At 52.7% G+C, this 24808-nt stretch overlaps 9 protein-coding genes across 9 annotated transcripts; 2 read left to right on the top strand and 7 right to left on the bottom strand.

Moving 5' to 3' along the window:
- Nucleotides 1–625: 625 nt before the first annotated feature.
- Nucleotides 626–1933, top strand: J4E93_005628 (uncharacterized protein; the record flags this gene model as incomplete). Its single annotated transcript, XM_049343548.1, has 1 exon — nucleotides 626–1933. The coding sequence occupies one exon, from the start codon at nucleotides 626–628 to the stop codon at nucleotides 1931–1933; it is 1308 nt and encodes a 435-aa protein (XP_049199641.1).
- A 641-nt stretch (nucleotides 1934–2574) lies between these two features.
- Nucleotides 2575–3464, bottom strand: J4E93_005627 (uncharacterized protein; the record flags this gene model as incomplete). The annotated part of the gene is made up of 2 exons (XM_049343547.1): nucleotides 2575–3173; nucleotides 3458–3464. 2 exons carry the CDS (start codon nucleotides 3462–3464, stop codon nucleotides 2575–2577), a joined length of 606 nt encoding a protein of 201 aa, XP_049199640.1.
- Nucleotides 3465–3686: 222 nt separating this feature from the next.
- Nucleotides 3687–4466, bottom strand: J4E93_005626 (uncharacterized protein; the record flags this gene model as incomplete). Its single annotated transcript, XM_049343546.1, has 2 exons — nucleotides 3687–4398; nucleotides 4459–4466. 2 exons carry the CDS (start codon nucleotides 4464–4466, stop codon nucleotides 3687–3689), a joined length of 720 nt encoding a protein of 239 aa, XP_049199639.1.
- A 2653-nt stretch (nucleotides 4467–7119) lies between these two features.
- On the bottom strand, nucleotides 7120–9585 carry J4E93_005625 (uncharacterized protein; the record flags this gene model as incomplete). Its single annotated transcript, XM_049343545.1, has 1 exon — nucleotides 7120–9585. The coding sequence occupies one exon, from the start codon at nucleotides 9583–9585 to the stop codon at nucleotides 7120–7122; it is 2466 nt and encodes an 821-aa protein (XP_049199638.1).
- Nucleotides 9586–10882: 1297 nt separating this feature from the next.
- J4E93_005624 (uncharacterized protein) lies at nucleotides 10883–12742 on the bottom strand (the record flags this gene model as incomplete). Its single annotated transcript, XM_049343544.1, has 3 exons — nucleotides 10883–12213; nucleotides 12265–12627; nucleotides 12688–12742. The coding sequence occupies 3 exons, from the start codon at nucleotides 12740–12742 to the stop codon at nucleotides 10883–10885; spliced, it is 1749 nt and encodes a 582-aa protein (XP_049199637.1).
- A 2715-nt stretch (nucleotides 12743–15457) lies between these two features.
- On the top strand, nucleotides 15458–16042 carry J4E93_005623 (uncharacterized protein; the record flags this gene model as incomplete). Its single annotated transcript, XM_049343543.1, has 1 exon — nucleotides 15458–16042. The coding sequence occupies one exon, from the start codon at nucleotides 15458–15460 to the stop codon at nucleotides 16040–16042; it is 585 nt and encodes a 194-aa protein (XP_049199636.1).
- A 3550-nt stretch (nucleotides 16043–19592) lies between these two features.
- Nucleotides 19593–20818, bottom strand: J4E93_005622 (uncharacterized protein; the record flags this gene model as incomplete). Its single annotated transcript, XM_049343542.1, has 2 exons — nucleotides 19593–20765; nucleotides 20813–20818. The coding sequence occupies 2 exons, from the start codon at nucleotides 20816–20818 to the stop codon at nucleotides 19593–19595; spliced, it is 1179 nt and encodes a 392-aa protein (XP_049199635.1).
- A 513-nt stretch (nucleotides 20819–21331) lies between these two features.
- On the bottom strand, nucleotides 21332–23202 carry J4E93_005621 (uncharacterized protein; the record flags this gene model as incomplete). The annotated part of the gene is made up of 2 exons (XM_049343541.1): nucleotides 21332–23045; nucleotides 23198–23202. 2 exons carry the CDS (start codon nucleotides 23200–23202, stop codon nucleotides 21332–21334), a joined length of 1719 nt encoding a protein of 572 aa, XP_049199634.1.
- A 505-nt stretch (nucleotides 23203–23707) lies between these two features.
- On the bottom strand, nucleotides 23708–24251 carry J4E93_005620 (uncharacterized protein; the record flags this gene model as incomplete). The annotated part of the gene is made up of 3 exons (XM_049343540.1): nucleotides 23708–23887; nucleotides 23942–24000; nucleotides 24050–24251. The coding sequence occupies 3 exons, from the start codon at nucleotides 24249–24251 to the stop codon at nucleotides 23708–23710; spliced, it is 441 nt and encodes a 146-aa protein (XP_049199633.1).
- Nucleotides 24252–24808: the final 557 nt, after the last annotated feature.

Here is a 24808-nt window from a genome sequence, read left to right as displayed (position 1 = left end):
CCAGATGGCCACCACCGACCCTGTCGAAGCAATTTCGCGCGTTTGGCTAGAAGGCGAACGTATGAACACGCCGTAAGTTATGTGAGAAGCGCGTCTGAGAGGAAAAGCCTAGAGCATCGCGTGCCTACAGCAATGATGAGTGCATATGTCGGGTTTCACTGCCACGGTATAGTATACAGCTCTGCTCCTTTCTATTTCGTATATCTCATGTTCATTTAGTAGGCTTGGGATTCATGCGGATGCTGGAGCCGGGGCGAGCTGTCATCTTCGTTCACGGATCTTTGATCCACGCGTCTGCAACGAGTATCGCATATTTTAATGTACAGTTTCCGGAAAACTCCGGGCAGTCACCTAGTCCTACTCTGATCTCAGGTGCTCTGAATTTGCTGTGTAGTTGGTTGCCTAGGCGTCCCGCTGTTTTGTTGGCACGACGACCTGACAGCTTTATGGTTTGCCTCACCCACGTATTGACAGCAACTATTGTGCGCGAAAACCCTAAACTACGCACGCGGTCACCCTGAACTGGGTGAGAGTACATCTTGAACTGATTTTCGCATCTTTACTTGAGCGAACCTTGGTCTCACCTAGGTGATAATAGGTCACGAGGTCAAGCTTTACGACAATCATGGAGCCTCCACCAAGCCCGCTCTATCTCAACGCGAATGCGAAAGGGAAAAACAAACGAGCAGTCGAAGATGGCTCTCCAAATACTGCCAAGCTTCAGGATTCCTCCACAACCGAGATTAATGCGCCTACCGTGGTCCGCCGCCGCCAACACCGCCGTCACAATATCGCTGCCGAGATCTGGGGCCCGGACATACCCTCCACGCCCATACCCCAGACGTCCACCGGTGGACCTGCCCCGAAGCAGCGTTTCAGTGTCTACAAGGCCATCATCCGACACCCGAACCTCTTCTTCCAGTTCGCCCTCCGCCTACCTTATCCCTCCATCGTCGACCTTTACGCCATCGACAAGGAGTTCCACTACCGCCTGAATCTTTACAGCGTCTCTCTGATACACGACTACGCCCGCTACCATGCGCCGCTCGCCGGCCACATCTTCAGCTGGGTTCTTTACCCTCGTACATGCATCTCCGACCCTATGCTCCGACCCATGGACGGCCGCGAGTGGCTGGCGCGCGACGTACCCGGCTTCCGCTGGGTCGGCATGATAGTCTATCGTCAGAAAGTCGTACGTAGCATTCTCACATGTCTGGCTCTGGAAGGCCATCGCGTACCGGAGGCCTGCGAGGGCGCGCTGATGAAATACTGGTGCGTCATGGAGCTCAACGAATCGATGACGCGTCGCGCCTTCCTCGCGGACGCCGATATCTGGACCGACGCCGATCTCATCAACATCCAGCTCTTCTTCATGAAGCTCGACATGCGCTTCTCAGATCCCATCTTGGGCAACGGCGTCTGTCAGCTCGGGCCGATGTTGCTCGCCCAGAAGAGCTTGACTCCCCTGTGGGAGGCGCTCAGTGGCAAGATGAAGTTCAACTACGATACCACCAGTGCAATGGTCGTTGCTACATATCTCATGGACGATCTTGACTTCGAAGCGCATCCCTGGCTCGAAGACGTAGACGATCATAGCATATTGGAAGATCAGTGGGGTCTACTGAGTCTGGAGGGCTGGAACGAAGATGGTAAGAGGATGCCGCATGCTTTGGATCTGGTTATCGCTGAGAGTATCAGAAGGGGACTGGATGTGCAGCAGTACTATCTGGACTTTGTCATGTATGGGTATGGGGATAGCAAGACTGGGGAGAATATCCCTGTGCCGGTGCAGTTGAGGGGGGATAAGAAGGTTAGGGTGCCGAGTGAGGGTTGGCCTTCCAAAGAGATGAGGCAGAGCACAATCAGGAAGCTGGATGCGCGCTTTGGGTCTAGGAAGGCTACTGCTGGGGATGCGATGGACTTGAGCGCCTGAAAGCTGCAGGGCACAACACGCTGGTTTCGCTCATGAGCTACGTAACTGTCTAGCATAACCGCAAGCTCACGAATCCTCTGATTAGAAAAGAACTTGACATGAACATTATGTATTCTTGTGTGACTACTTTGGGGATGCGAACATCTTCAATTCACGCAGTTCCCTCGTCTAGCTACTAAGTTTCCTTTTCGCGTCGAGATTCTGCGGTTTCGTGGGCCTTCTCATCATGCCATCTCTCATCATCTGTCTGACAAGTGAGCGAGCGCGGATGAAGCTGAGACAGTTGCTGCAGCTTTCGCACGTCTCACATCTTCCGCCATCTTCACCACCATGTCCATGATGTCCTGCAACTTGACCTTGCCTTCATATCCGTTGGAGACCATGTCAGTGCACATGCCCTGCGCGGTCCTCATGAGCCTGCGTTTCTTCTCGTTCACGTCGGAGATATCGAGGTTGAAGATGGCTTTGTCGGTGGCAGTCTCGATGACAGCGATGTATTTGAGCATGGGTGCCAGAGGAGTCCCAAGTTCGGGTGACTCGCCGTTGGTGGTGCCGTCTGGGCGCTCAGTCAGGGCTGGAGAGTTAGGGCGAGTGGTCGATGGTGTATGTGTACCGGCAGTGGTCGCGTCATCTAGCGATGGTCAGTTGGGGATTTCTAGAGACAGTAAGATACACACACCGGTGATGTTCAAGCCCTCGAGCCGCTGGAAGATATCTTTGTCGCATGTTTGTACTGAATGCTCTTCCCACAGACCCTTGAATTCCGGCGCAAGCATCCTACTTGCCGGATTTTCTCGTGCCCAGAGCAACTGGGTCACGAACTTTCGATATCTGAGCATGCAGCCGTCGCTGAGGCACCACGAAGAATTATCCCATTCCATGTCAATGGGGTACAAGGACTGCACGAGAAGAAGAGAGTCTCGGTTCAGGAGGACACCGTCCTTGTTGAACTTTAGACCGCTGGCGGAGAAACCGGGCTGCTCCTCCAGGTACTGCTTGAGGATCTCCACCGTCTTCGCATCGAACAACGGGGAGCGCTCTAGCCATGATGATGCGAGACTGATGGTCTTGGTAACGCTTCGATGGCATTTTGAGTGCATCTTGAACATGGCTGGCCACGTCTTAACCTTCTCGAGCATGCGCTTGCCAGCAGCAAGAGCTTTACCGATCTCAGCTGTGTCTTCTCGGTTGGAGTCCTCAAGAATGGCGATCTCGACGGTGTAGAAGATGTAGTTGCAAGCTACTATGGTTTGTACAGGAAAGAAGACGGAAGCAGTCATCTGCGCAGTATTGCTGTCCATACTTGCGGGGCGCGTGCGATTTAGTCGTTGGCGGTTTCCGAGGGGAGGTAAAGGTGCGGAGACGGAAGCCGCAGGTCGCAGTGTTTTCTAACTGGAGCATTACTCACTAGGGCAGTCGCGATTTCCAGGGTCTTGCGAGGTTTCACCTAGCGGTGAACACTAATTGGGAAGTCACTTCCGGATCGAGCGATCGAGCAGGAGGTGGGAGGTACCATACCGGTACTCATCATATTGCGCTATCGACGCGCTGGCCTAGATCGCTTTGCCTAGCAGTGAACCCTCAATGAGGAAGGCAGCAGCCGGGAAAACATCACGTATCGTTTAAAAACGACACAAAGACAATTGAGCGAGATGTAAGCATCCTGGATTTGGCAGCGCCCTCCCATGTCATGTTTCACTACAACTATCAAGTATGGAATGATCCATAACTACTTATTATTTCACCACTTGTCCTATAGGCGCTCGGTGGGAGCTGGCGAAGCGGTACGAGTAGTCGACGGAGTGAACGTGTCGACAACGGACTCGGTGTCTAGCACGGTATTAGATATAAGCTTGAATGCTGGAAAGAACGTCTCCTTACCGGTCAGACTGACGTGGTCGGAGGCTGTACCGTCCTGGACTTCTGGTACATGTTCCAGGTAGGCTCCCCTGAACTCCCTGCTGAACATACGCTGGAGAGGCTCCTCTTTCATCCAGGCCAATGTCATCAAAAAATCCTCGAAAAACACCATGCCTTCGTAACTGTCAATAAGGGAAGACTTCAGTCGATTGAGGTCATTCTTGTAGGCCTGCGCCACTATGCGCTGCTCCAGAATGATGAGATCTCTATCCGAAACGGTACCATCTCGACGTATGGCCAATCTGCTGGCTGAAAAGCCTCGCGGGGGTGTCAAGTACTTCTTGAGGGCCTTGCTTTGCTCCGCGAACGATGTGGAGAAAGCGGAGCGCTCAAGCCACTCGGTCGCGTTCTCAATGAGCTCGGTGATGTTGTCGTGGATGCGCGATCGCTGTCCGATGATGAGCGGCCAGACAGTGTCGCTGGAGGCAACTAGCTCTGTAGCTCGACTGTAGTGCGCGTCGATTGCGTCCATATCTCGAGAGTATGGAGCCTCATATACAGACATGTTGCTGATCATGATGCAGTGCACTTGGAATAAAATGTATCTGCAGGCGATGAGAGTCTCAATGGGGACAATGGCGAACTTCATCATATTCTCTGGGTACGCGTCCATGGCGGGGAGTGAGGGTGTGTTGTGCGCGGGATTGATGGAGTAGAGAGAAGAGATCGAATACTATGATTTATATGCCCTGATATGCGTGCCGCTAGAGCAAACGACCGTCCAAGCCCGCACGGTCCTGCACCGGTAGTCAGTGAACACTAGCTAGGTGACAAGGAAAGCAAGGGTCTTACTGACCGGCTGGCAGATTAGAGAGGGTAAGTCGCACACCGCCAGAGACATCTCACTGCCTGTTCTTTTTCGAGATAAAAGATAAGGTAAAGTCCACAAGTGAAAATTGACTTCAGTATTATGACATTGATTTCACCCGCAACTGGGCTAGAACCCGGTCTCCTTTTGCGATTAATCAAGACTACCTAGGTAACCTGACTTGCTAGCTCTACCATCTGTATCCCGGTGGATTATACTCGAAGGGATCAGGTGGAGAAGGGACGTCCAAATGCGGTGCACTGATATACATGCGCTCTCGTGGCGCCTTCTCAACCCAAGCCAGCATAGTCAAATACTCTCGATGCGCTTTCCCATGTTCTCCCGAGCACAAGTCCTCGACCGAAAGTGTGCAGTCCGAGTAACCCTGAAGTAGCTGCTGTCGAAGCGCAATCCTCTCTTCCCTCATTTGTAAAAGACCACCATTATCCACGATATAGCGTCTCGGTTTGAAGGTGATCGGGGCGTTGAGGTAAAGCTCCAGATCGCTGCGATGCTGGATGAAGAGTGGGGAGTTGTCTAGCCACGTGCGCGCCTCCGCCTCTATCTTGTGTATGTTCGTGGCCAGGGGTGCGTCTCGATCAACGACCAGAGGCCAAGTGTATTCGTTTTGGAGGATCTGTTCAGCTACGGAGGAAGAATCATAAAGCGTACATTCGCTTGGGTTCTTTTCGAAGTGGTCTTTATTCGTGTTGTTCAGAATGGCTTCTCTTGCTGCTCTCAGGATGGAGTCACAAGCGACTACAAACTGTATCGGGACGACTGCGAGTATGACATGGTTTGGGACTTTCGGTGGTACATAGGGCGGGGGTTCGTTGGATCGAGCCGCTGAACTCATTGTCGTGTTGATGATTGATGTTTCGCTTCGAAGATGAGAGGTCAGGATCCGAGAGCAGCTCTTATACATAGCTGAGGCGGTAAATCAACAAGCAGTTTGCGGTTGTATGATGGAAAGGTCATACGTCCATGAGCGTGAAAAGCAAATGGTACTGCGGTGACGCGACGCAGACGAGCGACTCACAACTTCCGAAATCCACATGTACCCATCTAATCAGGTCCTCTCGAAAAGAGAAGTGTCGTCAACACGAGAGTTTGCGAAAAGCAGATAGCAAGCAACACCAGGCATCTCCCAACCTCCTCCAAACTCCGCAGCCTCCTCACATCCCCCTCACATCCCCCTCATACCCCACGCCTACCTTCCTAAACCCCCCCTTCCCTCCCCCCTCGCCACCAAACCATCCAACCCCACCCTCTCCATGTCCTCAGTAATCTCCCTAAGCATCATCTGCCACGGCACCGCCCTAGGATCATCTCTAGGATACCTCCATATCATCTGCATAGCATGCCTTGCCTCCTCAAACCGAGGGTGTTGTCGAGCATACTGAGGAAGTTGGGCGAGCCTGTTCGCAACACCACCAACACCACCGTGATGTGAGCCCTCGACATGAAGCACGGGTGCACTCCTGCTGCGAGAGTGTACGGGACCGTGTCGGCGGATAGGTTCAGATGGGAAGGAGGGAGGGGGAGGGTCTCTTCGAGGGTCGGGGGCGAAAGATACACGTCGAGAAGGTGGAGAGGGGACTGGTTGGGGGAATGGGGGCAGAGGGGGGAAGGGACCGTGGCGATTGGGTGGGGGGTATGGCATTTCGAGATGAGTCGGAATGAGCTGGTAGCGAGAGCCATCGATGGGTATCAAACCATCTGGCACGTCTAGTCGATTTGGGAATCGAAAGTCATCAGTATCGTGCCTTGAGTCGCTTTCGTAGCTCACGCTACGATGTCTCCTATGTACAGCTTCATAGGTTGACTGTACATAGATGGGGCCGGAGTCGGCAGAAACGCTGACTGTACTACGTTCGCCGGTACTCCTACTACGGACGTGGCAATGGCGTGGCGTTCCATGTAGTTTTGAAGTAATCCAATCCATTGTGTTTTACTATCTTTTGGTAAGGACTTTGTCGGGTAGAGTCGAAGGTGGGAGTGGTTGACGTTGCGTGTCGAGATAGTGCTCGAGTTAAAAGAAGGGTTTGGTTTAGGTCGAAGAGGCATCGGTGGGAAGGATTAATCCGAGAGAGGGTGTGCCGATGGAATGTAAACTTCTACTCCCATGAACTGAGGGGACCGGCTGTTCGGCGATGGCGACTATGAGAATAGCGATGCATGGCTAGAGTGAAGTGTTCGAAGAGGAGGTGAACCGGAGTGTGAAAAGCAGTGAAAATATGATGTGAAAGTAAGGACAACCGAGACGACATTGTATGTATATGCACCTCTAAGTGATAGTAATGATATGAAGATTGGACGTGTACTGAGGAACGATCTTGTCACGAGACTCTTGAACCTACACCAACAATGCTAAAACGACCCTGGATATCCAAGCACCTGAAAACGCCATGTGAAATGCAAGAAGCAGCAGTTATACAGTCATCTAAACAACAATACGTCATCTACGCAACATATAACTCAAGTCTGGAAGCCCAGCCAGAATGCTCTTGATAACCTGCTCTTCATCGTTTTTCCGTCGTTGCGCAGAATTCGTAGCTCCAGTAAGCGGCTGGATAGGCGGAGGAGTTACATTTCGCGGAGGAGACCGCGTGAACGTTTTCGCCGAAGACGCAGCACTGCTCGGTCTCGGAGGAGTCTCAAAGACGGAAAAGGGATCTGATGGATCGCGCGTGGCTGGCGCAGACGCTTTCGTGGCAGGAGCAGATTCGAAGAAAGAGAAGTCGGCGTCCGCCCAAGCATCGATGGTGGGTTCATCTCGTGCTATGGGTGCTGGAGGCGGAGTGCTAGGCCTGGCAGGTTCCGGCTCGTGTGCATTGGACGTAAACGCAGAAAAGTCGTCATCTTCCGTGCCGTTCGTACTAGGCTCCTCGAGCTTCACCTCGTTGACAGCGATTTGGTTTGTATCATGCGCGTCGCGCGCCGGCAACACATCAGCTTTCACTTCCTCCTGTGGAATAACATCTGAAATCGGTTTCGATGGAACTTCGACTTTGCTCTTCTCCGACGTGGCAGAAACAGAGCGCTTGGCGGGTTTCAAGAGTCCAGGCCCAATAGGTCCTTGTTCAGCGTGGAATGGAACAAAGCTCTTCGGACCAAAGATCGCTGATGTTGGCGATATGGTACTTCGCAGGCGCACGATATGCATCGCTTCGGCAGAGCGGTCCTGGGTCGGTGGAGTCTTCGGTGGTGATGCTGAGTTTGATACGGTGCTGTCGAGCGTCGCTGGTATAGAACTTGAAAAGGCCGAGGGGAAATTGGATACTGTAGGGCTTGATATCATCTCACCCCAATCATCGTCATCTTCTGCAGGCACATCCGTACGTTGTTCCTGATTGAGCTTGTTGGTGTCGAGAGCAGCAATGTCTCCCCAAGGACTTGAAGAGGTCGTGGTTGGCTCAGGAGGTGGGATTGCTTTCGTTGCGACAACCGGCGTTTCACTCGGCGTTTGCCCATGTGTTTTCCCAACATCGCGTGTCAGGTCCATTGAAACTGCACGAAGCTCATTCGCTTGTGTAATTTCGACAGCATTATGCTTAGACGCGACAGGCGGGATTATAGGCGGTAGACCGGGACTGTCCTGCTTCCAAGGGTCTTCTGTGGTAGTCGGAGAACTCCAGTTGAACGCAGCTGGAGCGTCAGTGGACACGGGAGGCATACTTTGTCGAGCTGGTACAACTTCGACTGCTCGTGGTGTGGGAATGGTAGTCTTCGTGCGCAGATGTCCTCTTGCTGTCTTGGGCTCAGGAGGCGCAGGCGTGTCCCAGTAGAACGATGCTCTGGCTCCCGGACCTGTACCAGAGAGACGGTCTTCGCGTGCCCATCTTGCCACAGTCTTGTTCACTTCCGCTCTGATCTGTGAGCCTGCCCATGTGACCCGGATGTAGTTGTCGTCTGCATTCCCGCTGTTGAACTCCCTCATAGTCTGCTTGCGCGTGAGCCTGTACCACGCTTTGCGCCCAGATGTTGAGTATATAGGATCATCTGGTGCCTCCTCTAGTTCCCTTGTATCGCCGCTGGAAGAAAAGAGCTCGTTGAAGAGGTCTGTATCGAGTTGGTAGGTATCGCCATCGTGTGAGGCAGCGGCGGCACTCGATGCTACCGGCGATCCAGAGCGGGAAGCGGCTGATTCTTCTAAGTTCTCCTTCGACTCCACTTCAGCGCTTTTTGTAGTTTCTTGTGAACCAGAAGGAGCCTCCGTCAATAGAGTGTCTTGCGTGAAAGTCCCAAACTCATCGTCTGTGCTGTCGCTACTCGAGCTTGAAGCATCTACGTCACTGTCCTCATGACTTGCTGTCGCGTGTACTTCCTCAGGACTCGGATCCTCCACTGCAGTCTGATGCCTGCCAGCCTCTTCTTCGAATGATGTCCGTGGCGATTCGACCGGCGCTTCGGTGCGGCTCGTTTCGGATGGGGACGTGGAGGGTCGTTCAGAAGAGTCATCGTCGGGCTGTAATCGATTCGCAGGGGCGACCGCGTCTTGACTGGGAGACTTGTCCGGCTGTATCGTAGTCGACGTGTCGGATGTGTCCGAGGTTACGTTGTCCAGGTCGGAGGTATCTTCTTGTCCACCCCACGCGTCTTCTCGTGTCGGTAATTCGTGCTCGCTTTCTTCTTTAAGATCCCAACGCGGCCCGTCGTCAATTGCACTCTCATTCTTCAGTGGGCTTGGGTCAGCTATGCGTGTCTCCGTGAGCGTGGTGACAGCGGCATCATGTCCAGATGACGTAGTCCAGTCACCAAAGCTCTCGTCCTCATTCCCCCACCCAGCATCATCCAGAAATCCATTCAATAGCACGGGCGCAGGCGCAAGGGTAGGCGGCGGTGGTGAGGTCACCTCGTGCTTCGTCGGCGACTTTTGTTGGTCGGCATTGTTGTCTGCCCACGGGTCGCCCCAATGATCCATGGTCGGGCTGCCGCGTCAAGCGTCATAGTGAGTCGCTTCTGCTAGAGAAGCATCACCAAAGGTGCAAGCAATCGAGAATTAGTGGGCGAGGTAGGGCAGCTGCGAACGGGCGAAGGCCAGCTTACCTCGGGGACATGCAGGCTCTTGCCAAGCCGGGAGTCGGACGTCGTGCAGCCGGCGAACTTCATTCGCGATTCAGGCAGCCATGGCTTTCACCCACGCCTGTGACAGTGACAATGCGCAATCACGAGACTTCACAACGGCATATCGCGACTTACAAATGATGGAGATCACCTTTCTTGGGGCTGCGGTAAGGTCTCACGGCATGGCTTGTTTACTGGGGAAATATCCTGCACATCGCGAACTCACAATGCGATGATTACTCATCAAGCATCTTCCCACTCTATACTTCCGCCGAGCAATATTTTCACGAAGCATGAGGGATCATTGGAGCTAGCATGTCAACTTCCACCAAGAATCGAGGGTGTCGTCTTCCACAAACTTACGTTCACTTGGTCCGCCAACTCCGCAATCCAGCAACCGCTACTACTTACGCAACATGGAATTCAGATCAAGATTATGAAAAGAGGGCTGAAGTAGGTTCCCGAATCAAAGTCCTAAAACGCAGAACGAAGTTACCCAGATATACCCAGCCGCTGTTGCCTGTCAAGGAAGCTAGTACAGTTGAGATGTTCCTCCAAAGCAATCTAGGAAGCCTCCAAACCATCTGTTGGCTTTCGCTGCTGATGTCGTGGTTCTTGCTGGGATTTTTTATCGCCAGGGTGCTGAACCCCTATTGAGGATCGTACGGCGCGCACACTTCCTATCTCACTCCGGCTGGCCAGCGAATAGACCACGATCAACATCCCGGATGTCCGCCATTCCGTCTGCTACACCAACCGGGTGGTAGGACCCACAGCGGGCCTAGATCGACGTGCAGTAGGCAGCTGTCTGTGCGTACTCAAGGTAAGTTGCACGGACAGCCCAAGCGGGCCGATACCCAAGCATATATCGACTGTCAAGCATCACGTACAAGTGACTCAGCTCCAGAATTGGTCCAAGACGCAACATGAGTGGCATTGAGCTCTATCAACGCGCTATGCAAGAAAGAAAGAAAATGCTGTGATGCTAGCATCAATGAAGAACATAGAAGACCAGGCACTCAAGACACATGAACATGTCGAGGATAAACCAATAAGACGCCGAAAGACATGCAGCGTCGGAAATCAAGACGCTCTAGATATTACTCCAAGATCCACCGCTTTTCAAACTTGTTGCTGTCGTAATCGTATAGCTGTTATCGTACAGACTCAATGATGGAAATGTCGTCTACTGCATCCTCATCCATATCGTGATGTATAACCTTCTTGAGGGCGTTGTCGATTTGGACAGCGCCGACGTCTTCCTTGGGGACCCAGAAAAGTTGGATCATGCCAAAGATGGCCGCAGCAGCAAGAGCGAACCAGGCTGCTGCAGATCCACCGAGTGAGTAGATCAATCCAATCAGAGGAGAAGAGATAGTTCTCGCTAAGCAGCACGCGGACATGGCGATACCGTTGACGCGACCGAGTACCAGAGGCGAAGGAACGGCGTTCTTCATCAGGATCAAGGCGCATGGGAAGACGATGATACCGAAGAAGGCCTGCAGGAAAAGCGAAACGTAGATACCCGGGGTTATGAGTCCGTGGGGAAGAGCGCTGATGAAAGGTACGATGAGGTATGTAATCGGGTAAAGGATGATCATCCAGATGAAGGAGTTCCAGACACCAACCCACTCAACGAATGGAGGGAAAATGAAACCCTGAACGAAGAGCGTGATGAAGCCGTTGACCGTAAGGAACTTTCCAACATCGGGCAAGTCCAGTCCTAGTCCACCCTGGAAATCAAGGCCCTTGTTTGCAGGTGTGTCCAGGATGTAAACTGGGAGAATCGAGATGAAGGCCATTTGATGGAAAGCAAAGATGGCCATGGCGAGAACGATCATGACTACTGTCCGGTTGAACGTCTTTCGGGGTTTTGGGGTCGGTCCACCTCGAATAGGGAGCACGTCTTGCTGGACCTTGATCGAATGCATGGTTCCAAAAGACGAGCGGCGGATGTCGAAGTTTTGCGCGAAAGGCATGGGCATACCCTCTTCCAGGAAAGAAGCTCGTTTGCGGATCTGTCGAATGCTGCCGGAAACCGACATGGAGGCCAATCGGTCGCGCGTAACGCTCAACATGGAGCCACGATGTCTCATGGAGCCAGCGGTCGAGCCTCGGGCGTCGCGGTTCACATGCTGATGGTTTGAGGGAGGGGGAAGGAGACGGCTGCGCTCGTTTGCGGGGGTCTCGTTGATGGTGTCCAGATGGTCGTGGTAATCGTGGTGGTCCTCGATGCCGTTCTCTCCCTCTGGCTTCTCTTCCCGGACCAGGGTCTCCTCTAAGAAGATCATACCCTGGAGAATGGCCAGCAGAATTCCAATGGCGGCGATCAGGTTAGGCAGAAGATACGGGTAGCGTCCGAAAATGCCATCCTGGTCGAAAACGTTGGGGTAAAGTCGTGCTGGTTGAGCGAGGAAACCACCCATGGCCGAACCGATGATACCGCCCACCGTCCAGACGAAGGGCTGTGTGGCATATGCGCGCGCTATCTCGTGTTAGCTTGACCTGCCTGATGCGGACTGCGCGATTTACTTACGCTCGTGAGCTGGGTTCTTGACCGACTCAGCGACCATAGTTTGCATGATTGCGACATTTCCATTCAGTGCACCGCCAATGAAGCGCGCAAGCAGGGCGACCCAGTACGTCTCCGCAACACCGAACATGAGACTCGATGCGGCGACACCGAGCAAGCCAATGAGCGCGACAGGTTTCCGGCCGTACACATCAGACACCATTCCCCATAATGGGGCCGTCATGGCCTCAGCGATGGCGTACGCTGATACCAAGAGTCCCGCGTAGAACGAAGCATCGTGTTTGCTGATGCCCAGATCCCGCACCATAAAAGGTGAGTAGGCGAGGATAGAGTTGAAGGCGAGAGGCTCGGAGAATCGGCATATCCCTAAGCGGTGGTCAGCGACGGTCCAATCAACATGACATCACCTGCAGCCGCCATACATACCGAGAATAAGAAGCTGCTTGGTGGGGAACGGCGCGTCCTTTGGATCAGGAGGCATGTTGGCGGTATTACGATTAGTAGAGAATGGAGGAGGACGAGTTTCGCATAATAACAGAGGATGGGAATCAAGGTTTTACGGGCAACAGCTTATCATAGCGCCACTAGGTGAGAGCAAGCGCGGGCCGACAGATTCCCCTCAATACAGCACCCTGCACCGTGCCCCAACTAGTGTTTCCCGCATTCACGATAAACGTGCTGCAGCCTCGCCGTTCCCTGTTAGATGCACACACAGGCTCGCTTGTGCCGCCTCGATTCCGATTGCTTGAAATCCCCCGGCCGTTGCGCTCGCGTTTGGAGCAACACCCCTTCGAGGAGCGCACGCTGCGGAACTTGGGACCGACCGCGCGCAGCTCGCCGACTCGAGCAAATTTGGGTGGCAGATTGGCTGTTCGCAGGTGTCAATCCGCCGATTGACTTTTACTAGGCTAGATCTCGGGCGCGCTGGGGGTGGGTTACCCTTGTCGTTCGATTCATACGTCATGGTGAGAGAGGCTGCCAAGGGGTGCTGCAGTTGAGGCAGGCAAAGCAACCCTGTCTCAACTATTGGCTTGCTCACCGTACTTTCCACCGGAGTAGCTTGCACGGCTGGCGCGGGCCATGGACTCTGGCATTTGCTTTGTTCGACAAAGACAGACATCGACAACGGAAGCACCGATCACTCTGCTAGCGATGCCTCTGCTCCGCGGTGCGAGCATCTGACGGGCTGCGGACACTTCCCACAAGGTCGTGGTTCGTTTTAGATTTGTTGAGTAACATGTCAAGTCAAGCCCACGCGTTGCTGGGTGGCGCTACAAGCGTCACGAGGCGTCTTTCCTTCGACACACCTTCCTGTGTGCCATCAATAATTTCACTCTACTCTGCAGCCGATGCGAACCCTCACATCTTTGCGTAACCTCGCGCGCCAATGGCAGCCACAGGAGATGACATGCATCCTCTTGCGTTATCTGCTGAGGCTCACGAGACCCAATCGCGACCAGCGCCTTTGTCTACCCCGCGAGAGCTGTCGCACCTCTCTTTGTGAGCGGTGTGACGGAGCGCTACTCGTACCCGGATCCGATGATCGCTGCGCTGCATAGTCGTGATGATGGTTTGGTCATGTGATATCGCGTCAAGTCAAAGCTTAGCGTCCGCATCTACGTCAACGATCTTTACTTTTCTCAAACACGATCGTATGCCGCGGACCAGACGCTGTACCTGACCACTTCACGACAACTACCGAGATGACACCAAGCAGCGTTGCCGCGGCTTCGCCAATCGATCCGATCATCTGTGCGTGCGGGTCGCTTCCGTGCGCGAAATGAGCAGCGATCCGTCTCATCTCCCAGTCCGGTGCCTGACGCTAGCAGTCATGTCAATAGAAGTAGGGGCTCTTCCGTTGTTCTAGATGTCTTTGTGAGTTTCGGACATGAATTATCGCGGTTTCATCTTCTCACAATTCTTCCATTATACTCCCAGCTGGCTGCGGATCCCAATTGGAGCTCGGCATGTTTCAACAGCTCATTGACTTCATCGACATCACCTCGATGATGATGACAGTGTTGCACAGCCTTGAGCCACCCCCACCTCTTTCGTCGACGCGCTTGGACTTGGACCCAAAGTCGTGACGAAGATGACTGCCAGGTCCATGCATGTATCCCGAGGTGCCATCTAAAGCGGCCTAGTCAGCTCGCTTCGTCCCGACGCGGCTTCCCAGCCCCCAGGGCATACCTTGGGAGAGTGTCTCGTTGTTACCTCCTAAATGACAGCGTTATGCGACGCCACCATGGGGCGGTGTTCTGCCATTTGACAAGTACAGTCCCTCACCCCCACACTATGTGCTGTCAACGAGTGCACTATTTACTACCTCGGTCTCCGCACTTGTCTAGATTGTCCATCGCCTTTGTCACTTCAATATCTATTCTCAATCCTGTTTGTTGTATTGGACTTCCTGGCCTTGATCTCGTATTTCGAACAATGAGTAGCGCATACGTGTCACAAAGACCTGTGATTAAGCCGATCTTGTTACGCCGTCAATGCAACAATCACGAGCTTGAGGAAAGCCAGCTCTAGACAGTAATTTGTAGAGATGGGGTGCGCATAGGTTACAAGGTCTCCCCGTCAGCTTTTGGGCATCAGATGGTTCATAAGAGATAGGAAATTGAGGAAGCTGGCGCTTAGTCAGAGGCCACGAGAGCTATCTTCCAAGTGGACACGTAACAGCATTGCAGACGACACATGAGCATAGAGGCTATGAAAATGCTAATCTCGATGACTAAGTCTGCTGACTGCACGAGACGCGGCTACTGCAAACATACCTTGTGTACGCATGTGGATTGAACTACTCTCGCAGACCCATCGCTCTTATTTCTTCAACCACGGCGTCCTTTTGCAGCTCATCAACCATGACGTCTCAATACGCGTATTCTCTTCCGTGGGTGGCTGCCACCTCGAATTAAAGTCACAAAACGGTCCATCCAACAGCATTCTTTTCTATTGTCTGCGATTGACCGTCATGCTCCTTCACTTCCAACTTGCGTTTGCTCACCGCTGCTATTCTTCTCCCTCACCAAATACACAGTCACCACGTTTTGAACACAGCTTGGCGGCATGATAACTCAACTCTAGATCTCATGATATCTCAAAAGTTTGCTTCACAAACTCATCCACCTCATTTGAAAAAAAGCCGCATTACTAAAACCTCTCTCCTTTTCATATCCCCATCAAATATCTTACCATGTCGACCTCAACCCCTCACCCCTATGCTCAAATCGCCTCCCTCAACAACCGTCTTACCGCGCTAAAAATGCTCATCCTAGACTACCGCAAGCTAATCGAGCGAACCCTCCTCCCCATCGCCCACGACACCATCTCCGGCGCCAACGAAGCCCAAGCCGACACAGAAGCCCATCTCGACAAAGCTCCAAACCACAAAGAAATGCTCGAAGAAACCGCTGTATGGATGGACGGCCGCACCCACGCTAAAGCCCTCCTCACCCGCTTCGAAGAGCAGATGGAGGCGTTGGAGGCATATCAGAAAGCGCAGTTGGATGACCTTTACGCTACTGATATGGGGTATGATATGCTGAAAGCTGACATTGCGCCTTATATGATTACCCAAGAGGAGACGGCGGTTGTGTTGAAGGTCCGCCAGGCTGGGAGGCAGTTGTATGAGCTGGCGAAGAAGGCGGATGAGGTGCTTGCCAAGGAGATGACGGAGGAGAATGAGGTTTGGAAGGAGATCTTTAGTACGGGGGAGAAGGAGGGGTTTGCGAGGGAATTTATTGAGATGGTGGCGAGGTGGAGTGCGGTGAATCCTTGAGGGGTTGTGAGAAAGGGTGGTTGTGGCATGCTTCTATTAGACTCCCAAAGACTGACGGTCTACAGGCATGCTTTTCGCTTCACTTTTGTCGTTTCGATGCAACCTTTTGCTATCAATCTTGCTGCGAAATAGGTTAGAAATTGAATATCCATGCGCGTTGACATGCCTTTACAAAGAGAACTGGGTTATTCACCCTTCACTCCTTGTTCAGTTTACACTAGAATTGATTAACAATGATAACCATTATTACAACCAGTTAAAAGACTGTCATGTATAATACATATTACCTCCTCCGTTGAGTAAGATGTAGAATCACCCATAGTCCGTCTAGTCCAACGCCGAATACACAACCGAAATGAATGACCGTAGCCGATATCTTCAGCTCTCCTACACCCCGATATGTCTCCCTCTACCCACTGTGATGTCACAAGATGTCTTGCCTTTTTTATCCCGGTCGTCTAGTATTGTGTGAACCCAAGGCAGCATTCTGGCGTCCAATCCTGAAACTCCAATTCCCATCCGGCGGTTCGAACGGCTCGTCCGTATTTTCAGGAGTCTGGCAGCGAGGGCAAATCCGACGGCCATCTGCGTCACGCGGCGAATTAGTCGCCACGGGTTGTTTGCAGGTCTTGCAAACCCAGTCCGACTTTATCTTTGGACAATTCCGGAACGAATTCTTGCATTGCCCCTCGTGTGCCTCCGGATTGGGGTATCCGCATAGACCGCACTCGTACTCTAAGCGCCCAGGCATATTTGAGTTTGCCTGATGATGTATTTGAGAGGGCTTGGAGAACGAAGGAGAGTGGTAGTAGCTTTGAGTGTGGAAGTGATGATCTTGCCAAAGTTGACTTCGTGAAGTGACGGGTCGCCTTCTGTTCTTGCTTGAGGTCTACTCGCTCGATATGAGTAGTTTCGGTAAAAGGAATTGATCTTGCGCTTTTGCTGGATGGTAATTGTAACAGTAGACAGATGCTTGTTGTTGCAATGCATTAAGAAAGCGCGCAAGAAACGCATTTTATACCGGTGAAGACTCATACATTCTACCTACTCACACTCACATCTGGCTCATCGGATTGCTCAGTACAGTCAAAAAGCTGACTCCAGGGCTGTGTCAAGCATCTCGGTGGTGGAGCTGTTGCGTTCAAGTTACTGACCGATGATAACCTCTGACTGAAGATCACAGTGTTGTACTACCTACAACGCAACCGAATTAGCGAACTGGGAGGACTCAAAGATATAACACCTGTTGCATATAGATAAGGCTTCGTTTCTATCCCGCTAGTTGGTCCGTGATGGCGCACCGACCTACACGTTACTCTGTTGCTGTTGATGTAATCTATAATCCCCGTCTAAATTCCGCCCCAATGACTCCTTAACCTATGCAAAAGCATTCCCTTGTGGGCTCTCGTGTAATATTTGGCGTAACCTAAGTTGGGGGCTGGGAGGTCTTTCCCAGCGCATTTAACTCCGCTGTCTTCGGGCCCCTGACTTCGTCATATTACGAAATGTTCCTTTCCATCCTTCGAATCCTTCGCATCCTTCGCACCGTTACACCATGACTGCTCATATCTTTCACCATATCACCCACCACTTCCCCTCTCTCTTTCCCCACATAACTTTAGAGTTGATGTCAAACCCTCTTTACAAACGCACACCTCCTTCACCTCCCCTCATACTCCGTCCCCTTCTTCCTTTCCGCCGAGCTCCAACTCCTCACCGGCGGCGTATACTTGTACTTCGCATCAAACGCCGCACCACACTGATCACACCTGTACACGCCGTCTTTATCGCAGCCCAGTGTGATACGCACAATGTTCGGGCATTTGGCGCAGAACCAGTCGCCTTTTGATTTGGGGCAGTAGGCGATGTTGTTGAGGCAGGCGCCGCTGTGAGAGGCGGGGTTGGGGAAGTCGCAGCCGGTGCAGCGGTATGGGGTCGCTGATGGCATTGTTGAGGAGTGAAGATTGGAGGTGGGAGGTGGGTGGTTGGTTGCGGTTTGGACGGAGAAGTGCGTGGTGGTTGCTGGTTGGTGTTTCAAGGTTGGCAGTTATGTAGCGGTCGATATTTGAAGATCGGTAGGTATATGATTAACGTGATTGATGTGTAGTATGAAGTGATAAACCGGAAGTGTGGAAGTGCATGAAAGTATTTCCTTCAAGTACGACGTCGGAAGAGACAGTATTTAGTCGTGAAGAGAGACCTTCGACTTCGGATTCGGATAACCCAATGATTCTTTTCCCCAAACTTCTTTCTTTCGGGCTGTGTTCCGTCGTATTTCCATACGTATAGCGAGCGAGAAGAAGGTTTGTGCGCCGTGGGGTGTTCGGCGAGGACGACCTCACTACCTACTAAACTACCTAACCAAGACGCCGTCTCATCATGAACTACCCATCTAGCCAGCCATCCATTCCCATATTCCCTACCACACTCATTTCCTCCAGTGCCCTGTTCCTTCTCATACAGTACTCGTTCTTCCATCTCATAACTCATCCTTCGTACTTATCATGACTCGCGAGATTACATCGCCAGCCCAACTCACGAATCACCCCAGCGTACCCCATTCGCCACTTTTTTTCCTCTTCAACAGCACTCAGCCTCAGCCTCGCGCAGCTCGCGCAGAGCCCGAAGACTCGGTCGCTGAAACACCTTTTTCTACCGCACCGTTCCTTGATGTTCCCTGCTATCCATCTAGCGTCCCATGCCATTGGTTCTTGGCAGGGAAAAAGCATCCCCAGCGCTGACGTGCACATCACTAGCTCGCTTGTGCTAACCACAACAAAGCCTACAAGAGGCTCATCATTACATCTTGGCTGTTTCCGCGAATCTGGTTTTGTTCCCGGCCACGTTGTTTATGTTCCGTTCCACGTGGATTGTGGATTGTGGCAACGATGCGCATGCAGATCTCAACGTAGAATGACAAATAGAATAGGTGTGGAAGGGGAGGAAGGTTCGAGAAATGAGGCGGTGGAGGTGTTCTTTTTGTGTGTCATGTTGATGGGTGATGGATGGGGGTTGAGTAATCTTAATAATGCGGCCCAAGGTATTTTGGAGGCTGTTATGGTGCGGTAGTTGGAATTTGGAGGAAAGTACTTGTACTTGTGTCCATGAAACGCTCATGGGGTGCTCACAGGTGTGATCTCATCAGACCCTTGTAGAGTCTCCTACTTGAACCACTCTACCAACGACGAGAACTGCATCCTCAAATAGCCTTCCAAGACGCTGGGACACTTTTCTTGCAATGCCAAACTATTACTTTCGGTACCAACAAAGCTGATGCGGATGGGAAGCTCCGATGTGAATCTGGTCCGGGATGTAATCCAAGCTATAGACGGGCGTCTCCTTCTCCTCCACAGCGGTCTGGAGAGTGAGACGGGCGTGCCGAGATTGTTCGGCAAAAGGGTGAGGGCACTTTGGGTCGCAAAGTGATCTGGGGTAGAAGCTTGAAAAGGATAGTTATAAACTAGGACGAAGGAAACGAAACCATTGCGAAGACCGTCATCTCCAGACCCATGCATCAGCAACCAAGCCACGAACGCGTTGTCATCCCAGACTACTTCTGATGCGTATGATCGCTCCGCGCGCCAGTAACTCCAATGTTGAAGTCCTCGCGTATCCTCGACAGCGCACTCTGCTCCTCTTCATCCGCGACTTCGTCATCGACTTCAGCTTCAGCAATGCTGTGTCTGCTATCCGAGCCATCGCTGCCATCTGCGTTGACCAAAGCCTCCTGCTCCTGCTCCTCCTCATTGTCAGATTCGTCGTCCGTATCGTCATCGTCGGCTTTATTCGATTCACGAGGATCGCGGCCAAGCTCAGGTTTCGTCTTGCGCTCAAAGTCCTCAGCGTGTGCGTCGCGGAAGATTTCGCCGACATGAGTGAACGCGCGCTGGAGAGGAGAAGGACGGAAATCGTCTTGAGGACCGCGGCGCTTGCGCGTATTTGATTGCGAGTGTTCGAGATCTGCTCCTGAGGCTGTAGCTGGGCGGCGGACTTGGTTCTGGTTCTCGGTCGGTGTGTATGGGCGGAGCTCGTCGGGCTGTTCTTCGTCGATAAGGGTAGGTGCTCGAGGGATACCAGAGGTGTGGTCCTCTTCCTCTTCTGCGTCCAGGGGTAGGTAGTACGGCAGTGGTACATCTCTGCTTGCGCGGAAGCGACCGACGTTCGTGCAGTGCTCGTTTTCAACACGGAATACGGACCACATGCCTCTTCTGAAGATCTCGCTGAGGGAGACACAAAACGAGGTAGTCGCCGAGTGCTGAAGTTGCAGAGGTGTGACGAGGTACATAACCCAATTGTTCCGCAAGATCGGATCAATGCACATAGCAGTATAGTACCACCACACCTTCTTGTATCCCAACTCCTTGCGCAGGAAGGGATGCTTGGCATGCGGATCACCGAGACTCCAATCGTAGTAGATGTCCCAGAAGCTCGTGTAGATGCCGTTGATGGCTGCGAACAGTATGAACACTGCCTTGGTAGACGGTTTCTGGTCCATGCGATAGATACTGGTGGAGACATAGAACAGGATGGTTGCGATGTACTTTCCGCCGTTCAACAGATGGGGAAACTTGTTTCCGGTGTCTTTGTATCGTCGTAGACATTGCATCAATCGCCATATACCCGGCAACGTCGTCATAACACCGGTAACGCGCAGGTGAGACGAGTTGCATTGGTTAGGATTGTCCCAGCCGTGCGCGTAGAGACAAAAGAACAGTGCGATGCCCTAGACGGGTCAGTGGTTTGGAGTGAAGATGAGTTCGGCGAACTTACACTCATGCTGTAGGTCAGCGAACAGAACATATCGCCCAAGTAGAAGTCTCGCCACTCGACAGGGTATATACCAGCGAGCAACAAGCGCCACTGGTGAGGCATTAGCAGTGGTCTCGCACGAGTTGATCAATAAACTTACCAGAGAGTACAGCAGCCACATGCGAGTACGGAAATACATTATCCTAAGAGGATTGAACAAAAGCGCGACAGATATACCAATAAGAATGACTGGATAGTAGAGGTAGAGTCGATCTCCCCCGACCTGATGAAAGTTGATTTGCATAAACAGTCCAAGCATAAACAAAGTCCAACAAGGAAGCTATGATACGTCAGTGTCAGCGTGCCAGATACGGAACGAGTACTAACCTCGGCAAGTTGCCTCCAGTCCAAATGGTGGCGGGTATCATATTCGAAGATGAAAACGTAGTTGATCTTGTGCTCGTGCCAGGTCCGACACGCGAGAGTGAACAAGAGAAGGAGGAAGTTGATGAGGAAGTACCCAGCATATATCTAAGAATGTTAGCTTTGCCCTATCCATGATTTGGATGAACTGACCTGCAACAGATAGCTCGTGTTCACAGCGAACTCGTTCCCATCAGTATTGTGCAGATCTGCAATAGTGTTTGCTTTGATGAGACCTTGGATCCCGAGTATGACACCGGCTGACAATAGCAGGCCGTTGCGGAATGTGTTGTCTGTGTAATCGCCTGCTCGTGCGATCTTGATGCGTAGCTTCCCGATGGCGACTTTGTGGTTGCCCTTCTCAAAGTATCTTGCGTATAGGTCCTCGGTCGCTCGAATGTGCCCTTCAATGACATCGCTGTTCACGAACCAGGCTTGGTTGACCTTTTCGTTCATGTAACGCGACGACGGTCGCGCGTTGACGGTCTTGTCGTACTTCTTGTTGATCTTCCGGAAGGCAGTCCGGTTCAGCAACGCGTAGGATTTCAGAAGCTCGAGTCCTCTGTAGTACTCCTGCAGTGCCACCTTGAGCTTGCGTTTCGCTGTCTGGTATGGCACATCGGGCAGCTCTGGGCGTCTGGCAAAGTCGCGACGACTATCGGGATGATCCTTGGGCTGAAGTGCCGCTGGAGTCGCAAGCTGTGTTATGTTCTTGGTGCTTTTCCCGTACTTGCCAGCGTTGATGGCGTCCAACGCGGCGTCTATGGGGTTCAGGAAAGTGTCCTTGAGGGTGCTTCCAAGATTCCCATTCCCATTTGCCTGTTGGTTCTCGTCGCCGGAGCTACTGTTCTGACCGTTGCTCAGCACATGATGCCCGTCGTGTTTCTTGTGGGCCCTGGCATTGATCTTGTCCGTCTGACGCTTGATGACCTCGTCGATACGTCGGTCTCGCATAATGTGGAGTTGGTCGCGGAGTACATTCAGGCGCTTAGTAGCCTCGTCTTCCTTGTGCTTGTAGAATGACTCGATCTTATCCAGCTCGCCATCGAGGAAGTTGAAGAACTCGGCTTGTCGGAAGTCAAGATCGCGATAGGCTTCGAGGGGGACGTCGCCTGGGCTATCCGGGGGAGTTTTGCTGCTCAATGAGAACAGACGGCGTACCGATGGGCGCGACTTGTGCTCGGTAATAGGGCCGGGCAGCGAGTTCATGCGCTTAGGGGTAAAGACGCTCTTATATCTGTTAGGCAGCGAGTTGTGATGCTTGTGGGGCGACACCGTCTTGCCGACCTCGAAAGCATTGTCGTTGTCGTTCTCTGCTGGCGGAGGAAGCGTGACTGTCTTCTGCTTTCGCAGCGGTGCGCCAGACGCCGCTCCTCCTTGGGGGGAAGGGTTCTCAGGGTCGAGCGCAGCCCCAGGCAGCTTCAAGGACGGCGGTGCCTTGGACTTGTCTGCAGACGTCCCTGTCTTGGTAGCACCATCAGACGTGCTTCCCTCAAAACTGCCGTAGTTGTGTGCCCAGTCTCGGCGATTCGTCTCGCTCTGTGCCAGTGGCTCTTCTTCGGGCGTGCGACCACTCTGGTTGCTATTCGCTCTCTGGCGCAGGCTGTGCTGGCTGCGGCTGTTCGTGATAGCAAGCGCCCTAAGGTCCTCGGGGTCTCTGGCGCTGCCCGTCTGGTCGCGGTTGAGATACGTGTACTTGGGCGCGGCGTCGAAGGGCGAGGGCAGGATCTGGGTGCCGCGTCGGCGGAGGCGTGGGGTCGATTCGACATTGCGGAGGGCGCGACTGATGGCCTTGAGCTTCTTCTTGCCCACCTGAGGTATCGTCAGTCGTCTGTGGTATTAAGCGTCGGCTAGCGGAAGTCGGCATCACCTTGTAGTCTAAGTACTTGAGCCGCCACTCCGGTACCAGATCGCGCTCTAGCTCTCTACTCCAGTCAGTCCCATAGCTGGCGATATTTAGGTGCGTCGTCTCACTTTGCGAACTTCATGACCGTCTCGTCGGCGCGTCAATACCCAAACACGATCAATGGGGGGCACAGAAGCGCGTTCGCGTTATTGTCGATGCATGAGGTTCCGCGCAGACACACGTAAAATGTTTCACGGGCGCGGATAAGGGTTAGTGATTGCGAAGATGGTCGTGTGCTACCTCCCAGCAATTGAACCGTGGTTGTGAGGGCTGTCACGCTGAGATTGAGTATACCGCGGAGGAGATTTGCACGAATCATGTTCCCCTTGGCAGCTATTGGCGCATTGGCGACAACGTCATACCTAGGGATCCTGTATTCCGCAGGTGTGGAAGCCCCTCAATGCCTCCAGCACAAGACCGGATAAACACACACGTCGATAAAGACGTCCAGCTGCCACTATTCACGAAACACGTTGACGATACCGAGGGGCTGGCCAGAGCACTGGTCTCAAAAGGATTGAGCTAGTCCATCATTGGATTCTTGGTTGCTTCTATGGGTCTGACCAATCATAGCCGTCTCTCCTCCGCTACCATCCGCGCCTCTCGAACCTCTCTGGGCGACCGTACTGCTGAGGGTCGTACTGGTCCGCGCCGTGGTTGTCGATGTAGTGCTCGTCGTACATGCGCTCTGCATGGTGCTCTGCGTCGCGCTTGGCCTTCTCGCGGTCGAACCAGTCCTCGCCCTTGGTCTCAGCGAGCTTGTCAACCTACAGACGTCCAATTAGCGGCCATCCCATGCACTGTCTCACGGTGATGCTTACCTCAGCGCCTGCGAAGCCGGCAAGAAGCTCTTTGGCGAACTGATGGGATACCGGCTTGCCTGAGACGATGTCAGTGTGCGATAAGATCAAGCATGTGAAAATACATACCCTCTTTGCGCTGGTGGTCTTCGAATGCCTTGAAGCCTGCGAAAGCAGCACCTCCGGCAATCATTTCATGTCCAAGGCTGGACTTATTCTCTTCGAAGTTGTCATTTTCGTAGACCTGCTGGTAGTTGTCTTCGTTCTTGTCTGTAATGGAGTCAGTGAAGATACCTTCGATAAGTAAGACAGACGAACCCCAGAAACCCATTTTGATAGTTGATAATGTGAAGACGGAAAAACGAGTATTGATATTGGACTTGTGTGTAGTTCAGTGGTGGTAATTGAGTGTAGTGTCCGTTTTAGAGGCGTCCTTTGTCAGCCTTTAAGTATCTCTCCTCGGACAACCGCTGCCACGCGGCGTCATAGTCGGCCAACATTCATGCATCTGTTGGCAGTAACAAATCACTCAATCGAGGCCGATCGTACCCCTCTCTTCTCGCCCAGCCATCCAGGGACCACTTGTGGCTCAGCTGTGAAGCACATGCAGGGTCCTTGAGCTCATTTTTGCGCCACGTTACGCACCAGACCGCTGACATCTTAATTTGAGTGGCTCACTCTTCGTGTCGGCACGTTTGAAAGCATGTTGGCGAACCTGTTGTGGTATAGACGCGTGCGTAATGAGCCAGGATGTGGACGTCAGATCAACGGGACGCTCGGCACAGTCAAACAAGCTTCCTTGGTAAAGCTTAGCCTTGCATGACAGAGCGTCTAGGCTTGCGAGCTGAGGAGCTGCACCTGCAATAGGTTCCAAATCCTCATGGACAG

This window comes from Alternaria ventricosa (genome assembly GCF_023758065.1).
Source record: "Alternaria ventricosa strain BMP 2768 chromosome Unknown scaffold_8, whole genome shotgun sequence".
NCBI classification, from domain to species: Eukaryota; Fungi; Ascomycota; class Dothideomycetes; order Pleosporales; family Pleosporaceae; genus Alternaria; species Alternaria ventricosa.
The sequence above is the reverse complement of the archived record's forward strand: the minus strand, read 5'-3'. Positions and strand labels throughout refer to the sequence as shown.